Here is a 12,303-nt window from a genome sequence, read left to right as displayed (position 1 = left end):
GTATGATGATATATAGTTAGAAAAATACATGTGCATAAAACAGCTGTAAAACAAAAAGTACTTTTAGCATTACCAAATTGGATATGATAAAACAAATTGTAATTCTATGATAAAGTCAGGATGTTTTTACTACACCATTCATTTTTTTTTGAATTGGGAACATATGCTTGTTAGCATGATGTTTCCCATGTTTTAAGTGCTTTGCAATTAACCAGTCAATTTTGCTGCTGCTTCCGATAGAAATTGTCGATCTAATTTCAAAGGTTGTTCAGAGAGCAAACCACACTAATCACACTTTTGGTCTTTGAACAATGTCCAAATTGTTGGTAATCTTGATCATAGTTTTGTTACAAATAGTATATAAATTGTTTATTCTCATGGAAATATATTGTAAAACATTACTCATAGCCGTGAATGTCAACCATTTAATAGCTACTTATAGGATCATGGTAAGTAATGGTGTGACCTCGGGTAATACACTTAGTTGTTCACAACACCATTTTTCTCACACAGTAATTAAAATGGGACAATGAAATGTATTCCATGTAGTTACTATGAACATGAATGAGATGACATATGAAGCATGAACACAGTTCCTTGAAATAGCAAATTCCCTTGTCACGCTATTTTTGTAATCCCAACTTGTCTCTGTTATTTGAGCTATGGAGTCCTTAAATTAAGTATTCTGACATTGGCCTGTGGGTTTGTTGCATTGGAATCTTGCTAAGTGTTTGTAACAGGAGAGAGGGAGGGAAGGAGGGAGGGAGAGAAAGGGAGAGAGAGAGAGAGAGAGAGAGAGAGAGAGAGAGAGAGAGAGAGAGAGAGAGAGAGAGAGAGAGAGAGAGAGAGGAGAGAGAGAGTTGGGGGATGTGAATATAAAAAGAAACACCCTATTAAACTGAAGATATGATTGTAAGTAAAGTTTCAAACAGGAAGCTTTCTACAATGCTATTAAGAAAGTTGAGCAAAAAGCCTCAAGATTGTAGAATTTTGGTCCTCTTGGTTGATTGTGTCTCAAGAAAGAGGCATGCCCAAGGGAAGTACTCACAAAACAAAAACAAATACCAGAAAAAAAAAACTTTTTAGAAAACTAGCTCCCAAGTTTGTTTCTGAGTTAATAATCCCTGTATATAACAGAGTGGCTAAGAATAGAGAATGACCTATGCTGTTCAGATGGAGATCCAGACTGGGAGCTTGACATCTAAGTATGAGTTCAGAGTTTGCTTCTGGGGCTTTCTCATTTTGAGTGTCACTTAATGTCTTTGGAACTCACCTTTCTTATCTGTATGATAACTTTTGCCTAAAATCTTTCATATCTAATACTACTTAGTGTATATTCATTTTATTTTATTTGTTTTTGTGTACTTTTAGAAATACAAAATGGAATTAGCATTTTATTTTAGAATTTATTATTATTGTCTTATATCTCATTCTGAAAAAGTGATAAGAAGTACAGAGTGTAATGAATCTTCAATATCCAGTTTAATAATTCATGACTTACCATGTTTTATTCAAAATTATATCTACTATGGATCTTTCACTGAATGTTTATAAGTAAAATTCAGAATCACATACTTTCTTTTATAATTATTTTAGAATATATGTAATAGAAAAGACTTTATTTAAATCCTCAATAAGGCTGGTAGGATGGCTCAGCTTGACTACCTGAGTTCTGTTCCTGAGATCCACATGGTGGCAGGAGTTAGCCAAAACATTTGGCCTCCACAAAGATCCTGTGGCAAGCATGCATGGATCTCTCTCTCTCTCTCTCTCTCTCTCTCTCTCTCTCTCTCTCTCTCCTCTCTCTCCCTCTCCTACTAAGGTTTAAGTGACTTATTAAGGCATCTAACCTTCATCTCTGCATAATATATATATATATATATATATATATATATATATATATCACACACACACACACACACACACACGCATGCATGCACGCATGCACACATAATTCTATCATCAGCTACTTGAATACTCTGGGTATAGTTATTTAGTGAAGATTGGGTAGATGAAAAGTTTTCCCTTAGTTACTAATCTTTACAGTATTAATTTATTCCCTAGCATAAATCAATAGTTATGGGTGATTAAAAAATCACCATGAATCCACAGAATGTAACATACTTGATACGTTTAAATCCACTGCACTTTAGATAGTAGGAATACTTGTCTTGTGTTATTCTTTATTCCCAGGTATTTTCAATGGGTAGAAAACAAGCATTTAAATAAAATAAAACATTAAAAATAATGAATCTATATTCTTATTTTAATTAAGAAAGTGTGTGTGTGTGTATTTGTGTGGTACACGCACATGCATACACATGTAGGACTACATGTTATGGCATGCATGTGGAGGACAGAGGGCAATTTGGGGAATCAGTTCTGACCTTTCACCTGCTGACGCATGGTGTCGTATGTTTCTGTTATGCTGTCTATTCCAGGCTAGCTGGCCTGTGAGCTTTCAGGTGATTCTCCCTCCTATCTTGGCCTATCATCTCACAGAAGGAATGCTGCTATTACAAATACATATCACCACATCAGGCTTGGGTTGTAGGAATAGAACTCAAGTCATCAGACTTTCATTAAAACTGATATTACCTTCTGAGTTATCTTTCAGAACCTATTATCATTTTAACTCTTCACACTATAAAACAAACAACCAGCTGAAAAAGAAGCAAAGTGAAGATATTTAAATACATTTAATTACTTTATCATTCATCACAACATATTTTATTGCCTTCTGCTCTTCCAGGTAATGGTCTATTGTTAGAATTTCTGCAGCTTTTGCAATATTAGTATTACCTACTTAACTGTATCAACCTATGTATATTGAGTATTTATATTTGCTACTGGCACAGGTGTACATATCTTTGAAATATATTTCTTCCTTATCCCTAACTGCCTGTCACGGACCTGCTCTGTGTCTTGGAGGGAATCAGATACCAGACAGTGGAGATGGGGAAAGCATGTAAAATAGCATGAGCAGAGAGCCAGAGGAACTAAAGCACTGTTTATGTCTGCAGAACAACTATATATTTCTGGAGGTGTGGTAAAAGATAAATGGATATATGGAATGGTGAAATGGCTACACCATAAAGAACCCAATATATCGTTTTAAGGTCTATTATTATTTTATGCCTATAGATAACTGAACAGTAATTTTAATATGGAAATAACTTGATCCGATTTTTGCAAGTTCTTTTTATCATGTGAAGAGTAAACTGAGGCAGGTGAGCATTAAGTAAGGGTATAAGAGCTCATATGGGGTGATATCTGGCAGGTCGAATAATCAACTAGGAATTACTGGTGAGTTTGATATGAGCAAGGAGTAATAGAAAAGAGTTTAGGGTAGCTCAGGTTCCTTGATTGTGTATATAATGAGGTGTGTTTTTCATGAAATGAGATAGTGAAAATAGGAAAAGGAACAATTTTGGTTAGTGGTATGTGAGTTTGAGCTGGGATGTCATTTCTGTTTAGGACATCAACAGCTTCTAGTATTTCAGACTTTTGGATGGAGATGTCAGTACAAGCACAAGTACACATGTACGTCTTTATATTTAAGAACATACATTTGAGTCCAGATATCAGCTCTGATATAATTCATCCTATGCATGTGATTATAAGCAAGTGACTTGATTTTTTTTTAATAAAAATGAGAAGAAAGGCACCCACAGCTAAGCACTGAACCATATTCCTGGAATCCAGTTGTGGAGAGGGAGGAGGGATGAACAAAGGAGCCAAGACAGTGCTAGAGAAATCCGCAGAAACAGTTGACCTGACCTACTTAGAGCAGGGAGACCCTAGTCAAAAACCTGGGGAAATAGCTGGATTTGGAGCAGGTGTATGTAAGCACTGAATGCCATTTAGATGCCAAGCCTGACCCAACACGGTGCAGGAATGGGTTCTATGAGCAGCATTCATTCAGTTACATTCTTCTGGGGTGTGTGCAGAGTCTCTCATCAGTTTGTCAAAGGGATTTGACTCCCCAAAGAAGAAGAATTGGTAGAAAGGGTATTGACACTGTGAGGTGTCACAGAGTTACAGAGAGCATGAGTGCCCATGTTAGGGCTGCTTTCTAAGATAGTGAGGGAGAGGAAGAAAGACATGGAGTGAGGCACTATTAAGAAGAAAAGTAAATGAAACTAGGACCAAACTTTTACTCAGATTCTCAGCATTCATGATTTACTTTATAGTCAGTGTTCATAGAAGCCACGAGATGGCGAGCTTGTTCCTCACAGAGAGAGTAAGTCAGAGGAGGGGCGGCGGGGTGGTGGTGGTGGTGGTGGTGATGGTGTGGAACTGTACTTTTCTACAACTGCCTTAATTTTCCTTACCTCCTTAATTTCAACAGAAAAAGAATTGATAGATTTTTTTCTGTTAACTTTGGATCATACTGTAAAGATATATAAAAAACCAACTGTTTGGATTTCATATTCAGATCAATTGATAATTACAGTTTTCACATTACCAACAGAGAAGTCTAATTGTCAACACTATTGTCAAAAGTTTTGACACTGTTAATAGCATTTAAATAGTTAAGTATTAGGTGAAAGAGTAATTTTTGGGTCACACACATACATGCATATACACATACATAATTACTTTTTTTTTAATTTATTAGTTCAAGTTAGGGAACAAGCTTGTTTCACATGTAAGTCCCTTCTCCCTCTCCCTCCCCTCACCCCCATCCCTCCTCCTCCACCCCCAACCTACCCCCCACACCATCCACCCACCACACCCCAGGCAGGGTAGGGCCCTCAATGGGGGCTCTGCAAAGTCCACCAAATCTTCCTGTGATGGGCCTGGGCCCTTCCCCATGTGTCCAGGGACAGAGTGTAACCCTTCATGTGGGATGGGCTCTCAAAGCCCCTTCTTGCACCGGGCAAAAGTACTAATCCACTACCAGAGGCTCCCTGGAGTGCAGAGGCCTCCTTATTTACATCCATGTTCAGGGATCTGGATCAGTCTTGTACTGGCCTCCCAGACAGCATCTGGGGTCGATGTGCTCTCCCTTGTTCAGGCCAACTGTTCCTGTGGGTTTCTCCAACCTGGTACAGACCCCTTCGTTCTTCATTCCTCCCTCTCTTCAACTAAATTCCCGATTTCAGCTCAGTGTATATCTCTGGATCATAATTACTATATTTTGTTTGTTTTTGAGACAGGGTCTTTATGTAGCTTGGCTGTTTGGGAACTTGCTTATAAGCCAGGCTAGCCTCAAGCTACAGAGATTGACCTACCTTTGCCTCCCAGTTGCTGGAATTAAAAATGTGTACCCACATACCCAGATTTATTATATTACATTATTATTATCACATTCTTTTGTTCAATGAACAAGTGTTAAGATCCAACTTTAAAATTTTTTTCCATTTTTTTGTGGATGTCATACAACTTAATTTAAATATTTGGAATTTCTATTCTCATTACTTTGATTTACCTCAAAATAGCTTTTCTTATATGCTATTCTAAATATTATATGGAAGAATTTAAACTAATGTATTATTGGTGAGTTAATATATACTTATTGATTAATATTTAATGTTCAATGTGAAATTCACTCTGCTTATGCTGTGCAGTCAAGTTGATTATGTAAGATACATATTAGTATTATCATTGAGGCTCAGGGAAATTAAATGAATTGTTGATTTAATAGTTGGCAGAACCAGAATTTGAATCCGGATTCTTTTCAACTCTAAAGCTTACTCTCTTTTTCATTGTGTCTACTGTCTCCAATGTAACTATTTATGTATTTCTTTACTAGAAACACTTGGAAATGACAATTTAAAGTAATCTGTGCTTCACTCATGTTATGAGCTGAACAAAAAGAATATACATCACAAGGCAACTGCTGTGATATACTTTTATAAGCTGTTTGGTATTTCTTCTGAGCCTATGTGTCCGCAAGATCATCTAGAAGATTCCATTTAGAGTTGTGCTGATGATGAGAGGCCTTAGTTACTCTCATCTGAGGATTTGGACTTCTGGCTAGAGGAACATATTGATTTTCCTAAGGTTGAGCTCATTGAAACCTCATCCTCCTTGTGACTCCTGTTGAGTCCACAGGTGTTTTAGCAAGCGCAGTGTTTCTTCTGTGTGCCAGCAGCTTTGCTCTGCTCCAGGATGCTATTCCATGCTGGGAATGACATTGCAGCAAAAACTGCAGTCTGCTCTAGTGTAACACTTTGCAGGATGTTGTTCCATTCTGGGAATGACATTTCAGGAAACACTGAAACTCTAGTGTACCACTTACAGATGCACACGAGCTGCACTGAAATCCATTCACTCATGCTTGGAGGAACTTACCAGATTGCTGCTGACTTGTACTTTGTTTCTTGAATTACTATTATCTCTTCATAGTCTCCCCCCGCTCTATAGCTTTTTTATGCTCTAAAGGGTAATAGTTTAGAAATTATAAGCTTTGTTTTTGAAATTAAGAGAAAACATATTTTTTTTTTTTACCTGAACTAGGACATTCAAGCTTTTTAAATTGTATTTTTTCATGCAATAGTTGTAACTGGAAAGAAGATTGTGTATAAATAAGTGATGATTGAAATTAGATGATAGGCTTATTCCAAGTTTGCTCCATTTTTGTTAGAAAATTTGCATAGTGAAATGCAAAGAAACATATGGCACATTTTATGTCATCAGTGATGAGGGATATCAACCAAGCCTCTTGGTACACACTTGTAGTCCCAGCACTTAGGAGAGTGTTGAGGCAGGAAAACTGAGATTTCATGGCTTCTGGGAGACAATCTTTAACTATTTTAATATCTTAATATTATCTCATGTTTCATGTGAAGATTTTTTATACACTTTCATTTCCAGCAGAGACCATTTATGGTAGCAAATATGTCTGCATAGATTAACTGATGGTTATATCATGTAAACACTCACTTCTTTTGCTTCTTCATATAGATCTTGAAAAACTAATTATTTTTGAGTAACAACTATTAATTTCTCCACTAAGTGTCATCAAATATTATACTAGACACTGAGGATAAAGCAGTCAAAATCAAACAGAAAACATTCCCAGAGGTTACATCTCAGCATGAAACAAACAACTGTAATCAATAAACAAGTATATTCTACATCTTTGAGGTTAAGAGCTTTGAACATAAATTTCATAGAGGGAATAAAAGTGTGATGATGTAGGCTGCTTTCTACAAAGGACCATTAAGGGAGGTTTTTTCTTTTTTTTCTTTTTTCTTTTCCCCGAGACAGGGTTTCTCTGTGTAGCTTTGGAGCCTATCCTGGCATTCGCTCTGGAGACCAGGCTGGCCTTGAACTCACAGAGATCCGCCTGCCTCTGCCTCCCCAGTGCTGGGATTAAAGGCGTGCACCACCAACACCCATCTAAGGGAGGATTTTTGTTTAGTTTAGTTTTTGTTTTTGTTTTGCTAAGAAAACATTAAAGTCAAGGCCTGGAGGGAGGGAAGAAGGAATGAAACAGGGGCACTTACCCAGGTGAAGCAAATGCCCAGAAGGCCCTTTCTAGATACTTATACAGTAGAGTATGAACATAGAGATGTTAGAAAAGCTCTTCATTTGTTCATTCTCTGTGTAATAAGTGGGATTTGGAGATAGAATCCTACAGCTCCTGATCTAACCTTTAGTATTAAACAATAAGAACCAAGACAGAAAAAAGTAGAATAAAATATTACTCATGTTTTCTTGATTTTTGTCCTCCTTTCTGAACAAAAAAGTCAGAAAGAAAAAAAATGTTGTACCTAAAATAACACTGTTTGGTCATGAAATTTTCTTTTTCAGACAGGGTCTAGCAATGTAGTTCAGGGAGGGTCTTCCTTCCTCAGTCTCCTGAGTGTTAGGATAGCAGGTTTGCACCACCATTCCTAAAATGTGTACGTTTTAAAATTTGCCATTTATAAGTTATTTGCTTAGTTGAAAAAATATGTAAATGTAGTCTAGGGAAATGCACTTTGCTTCATTCTGTGGACTGTCACCTGGCTAGAAATTGTGTCGTGTGTGCTATCTTTTTTATTTTATTTTTAAAATTGTTGACAACTAAATAAAATCATTTCAAAATGTTCTAAAGGACAAACAAAACACTCCTGAAGGTAGGATATAGTCAGCAATTCAACAAGTTTTTGTTTTCTATAGTATAATACACTAGTTCTTATTGTTTCCCTCAAGGGGTCATACAGATCTAATTGTAACGAGCTGCACAATTTCTGGAGGTGAATTGTTTTAGCTTCCCACCCCATGTAACATTGAATGTCTGTTCTTGTTGCAGGATATGGCCAGACAGGGCCTATGTCTCAGAGAGCAGGTTATGATGCTATTGCCTCTGCTATGTCTGGTCTGATGCACATTACAGGGCCCGAGGTAGGTATTCCTAGAATATTCTTCTTTATTTCTCTTACATATGCCAGAAATAAATTATTCTTCATTAAATTAAATTTGAATGAATTTTGGAAAGAAACGGAGGAAAGTGAATGACTTATTAAAATACAACATAAGTGTGGTCATTATAAATGGACTGAAGCTTAAATGTCAACTCAATTTCATGGAAAAGAGCAAGCTTTTTATTAATATCATGTGATGAACCCCTTTTTCATATCTTTTCACATTATTCAAGCATAACCACCTATGTGTGACTTTAGAAGTGTTTTCACCACAACAGAAAATTGCTGAGTAGATGATAGATACCCATTTTTGCCAGAGTACCTGCATTTAGTAAATATGCATAGGAGATGCTGTTTTTTTCATCTAGAATATTTTAAGTAGTCATGTATTTGAAAATTTTTACTTAAAGTGACTGAAATAGTTGTATCTGACCTGCCATATGTATTACAGACTGAATTATTTCAATTGATGGTGTGTTTCAGGTTTTCTAAAAGAATATAGGTGTCCAAATGTGTTTAGTTAGATCAGAGCAAAGACTTTTTGGGGAAAATGGCATGAACATTATTAACATAAAACAAAAGCATAGTATGAAAGTCTAGTAGATAAAACTAAAAGGCATCAATTTCAAAACAAATTGGGTCGGTAGGCTTAAAGAACTTTTACAGCAGGTATCCTTCCCCTGAGTTACTTTCTTTAGTTAACTCTAGGCAGATCACTGCACGGCTAGGATAAACTGAAGAAGAGTGACCTCTTTTAAAATCTTACATTTCATTTAAAGCAACTGTGAGGTTTTAATGTCTTAAGATACAAAGCCCTTTGTACTTCTATCATCTGATGTTTCATTTTTAGTCATAGAAAAAAATGTATGTAGCCCTTCCTTAAAATAATGCAGGGACGATTTTCTTTTTGTTAATTGATTGAACAGAATATGGGCATTATCTCTCTTCATTCAATCTCTAGGTTCTCATTTGGTAAAGATTTCATTATTGTTAGTACTTTTATTTAAAAGCACTGAACTCAGTTGGGAATATGTGAAAACATTTGGGACCTGTCAGTTCTTACTCAAGTGCTAAACAGAATGAAAAAACTACTAAGGTGAAGGACTTCGATTGGTGAATTGCACTACATTCTGATAGGGTAGCCACATAGTGTACGCTCAACCTTATGACTTTTAAAATTTATCTTCTAGTTAGATTACAAAGCAACAAATTTCATTTTCATAAGAATTGTATTCTTGTTAATTTTCCTCACCTGCTCTTTTCCCTCCTTCCCACTTTACCACAGTACCCCCCTCCTACACACACACACACACACACACACACACACACACACACACACACACACACACACACACACACACACTTATATTCTTATTTGTACTTTCAATTCTCGCTCCCTCTCCTTTTGTATTGACCACCTTCCCATTTCCCCAACTAATATCTCATTTCCCCTTTCATATCAGCACCATCCTGCTGTTCCCTTCTCTAATGCAGTTCCCACCATGGTGCTTTTTAACTTTCCTGGTTTCTGTATACTCATATCTGATGATTTGGAGCAAGGAACCATATATATAAGAGAGAACATGTGGTATTTGTCTTTCTTATCTGTGTTGCCTCTGTCAATGTAATATTTCCCAACTTCCATCCATTTACTTACAAATTTCATTTTTCCTCACAGCTGAATAATAGTTCATCGTGTATGTGTACCACATTTTCCTTACTCATTTATCAGTTGAAGAACATTTGGACTGTTTTCGTTTCCTAGCTATTGTGATCAGAGCAATGATGAACATGGCTGAGTCCTGTGAACATATGCCAAGGAGTGGTATAGTATGGCAGATTTAGATTTTAGCTTTTTGAGGAATCTTTGTATTAATTTCCAGAGTGACTGTGCCAGTTTGCAATTCTACCAACAGTGAATGAGTGTTCCCCTTCCCCCACATCGTCCTTAGTGTTTGCTGCTGGTTGTTTTCCTGATCTTTGCCATTCTGACTGTGATAAGATAAAAATCTCAAATTTGTTTTGGTTTGCATTTCTTTACTTGCTAAGGATGCTGAACACCTTTTGAGATATTTCTGAGACATTTATTTATATTATTCTTTTGAGAACTTTGCATTCAGATTTGAATGGGTCTTTTTAAAAAAGCTTTTCTTAGTTCTTTATAATACTCTCAATATTAATCTTCTGTCCAATGTATAGCTGGCAAAGACTCTTTCCTACTCTCCGAGCTTCCTCTTCACTTGTTTCCTCAGCTCTGAAGAAACTTTTTAGTTTCATGAGACCCTACATGTCAATTGTTGTTCGTAATTTTTCATAAATGAAGTACTACTCAGAAAGATCAGAAGAACATTTTAAGAACTAAAATATAATTATATAATTTTCCCCTATTCACTTTACTCTCTTGAACTTCTCCCAAGTACCTTCCCTATAGCACCTCCCACCCCCTTACTACTTCTGAAATTTATGTCATCGTTTTCTTTATTTTTTATGAATATATAATTGCTTTATATATAACATATTTCATAAACTACATAAACATAACCTTTTGAATATGTTAAGTGTTGTTTGTATAGATGTGATTTAAAGGCTTACCACTTGGTATTGGATAACTAATTAGGAGGTTCATCACTGAGGAAGACTTATTCTTCCTCCCTCAGCAGTCATTAGTTGTCTGTAGTTTTTTTTTTTTTGATTGTGTGTGTGTGTGTGTGTGTGTGTGTGTGTGTGTAGGGATTTGGACCTGTGAAATTTCCCCCTTTTCTGTTAGCATGCTTATTGGTGTTACCATTTTTCTGGTCTGGTTTAGGCAGTTATATTTTTGCAGTATAATTTCACCTGCTGCAAAGAGAAACTTCTTTGATGGGGGATTTGATAATTTTCTCTGGGTAGTAAGAATATATATTTAGAAAGCAGTTAACAAGTATGCTGGTCTAATAAAGTGATTATTGTTATGTTCCCCTCTTAGATCCATGGCCTCACTAAGTATGGACAGTTGTCTTGGTTCTAGTACCAAGCATGATTTCCTTTACTTTGAGTGAGCCTTAAGTATAATTAGAGAGCTGTTGTTTACTACCAAAATATGGGTGCCAATTTTAAACCTTTACAAGTATCTTGCTGTGCTGGTAATTTGGGTTTATAGGCATCCTAGCTGGGTAGGTCTTTTGGTTGGTTCCTTCCCTTAGCAGCTTGAATATCAGCTTCTAGTACTATGAAAGCAAGTCCCCAGGGAGAAGGTTGTCAAACTTAGCTCTATTCTGAGTCTTGTGTTTAAGTGCATTGTATCTTTAGTGAGAGGGACTTACTTTCAACCTGTGGGGGCAAATAATTATAACCTATGTGGGCTTTTTGAGAAATTTATTTGTATTATAGGAGTGTTGTTGAGTCTGATATGGGAAAACTCAATTTTAAATATTTTTATGTGTGTATATAAATTTTCTATAATAGAAGGTTTCAATGTCTTTTCGAAGGGTCTTTAGTAATTTATCCTTTCCCATATTCCCCTTTCTACACTGTCCTCCTCTTTACCACCTTGGTTTAATCCTTACTTTTTATTATTCCTCTTTAGCCCTTTATACGAGTGCCCTTATCTCCCCTCATTGGAAAGCCTCTCCCCATACTCCCATTTACTCACCATTATGGATATTCCAAATTAAATCATGTATCTGAATATTTAATACTTGCATCCATGGATAAGAAAAAAATATAATATTTTTCTTTCTGGATTTGGGTTACTTTACTAGAATGAATGCTTGCAGCTCCATCTATTTACCTGTGAATTTAATAATTTTATTTTTCTTAATATCTGAGTAATACTCCATTTTCATTTTCTATTTCTATTTTCGTTTTCTGTTTTTTCATTATCTATTTATCTGTTGATGGACATCTATACTGTTTATATTTCATGACTATTGTGACTAGAGAATCAATGAATATGGATGAACAG

At 36.0% G+C, this 12,303-nt stretch overlaps 1 protein-coding gene across 2 annotated transcripts in view; it reads left to right on the top strand.

The window, feature by feature from the left end:
* Window positions 1-12,303, top strand: part of Sugct (succinyl-CoA:glutarate-CoA transferase) — a 755,657-nt gene that overhangs the window by 94,493 nt on the left and 648,861 nt on the right. For both annotated transcript variants that reach the window (XM_027409391.2, XM_027409390.2), the window contains exon 7: window positions 8,249-8,340. In XM_027409391.2, coding sequence (XP_027265192.1) covers window positions 8,249-8,340 — 92 coding nt within the window. The remainder of the gene's footprint in view (window positions 1-8,248; window positions 8,341-12,303) is intronic.

This window comes from Cricetulus griseus, chromosome 3 (assembly GCF_003668045.3).
Source record: "Cricetulus griseus strain 17A/GY chromosome 3, alternate assembly CriGri-PICRH-1.0, whole genome shotgun sequence".
In the NCBI taxonomy this organism is placed as follows: Eukaryota; Metazoa; Chordata; class Mammalia; order Rodentia; family Cricetidae; genus Cricetulus; species Cricetulus griseus.
This window is presented reverse-complemented; position numbering and strand designations above follow the sequence as displayed.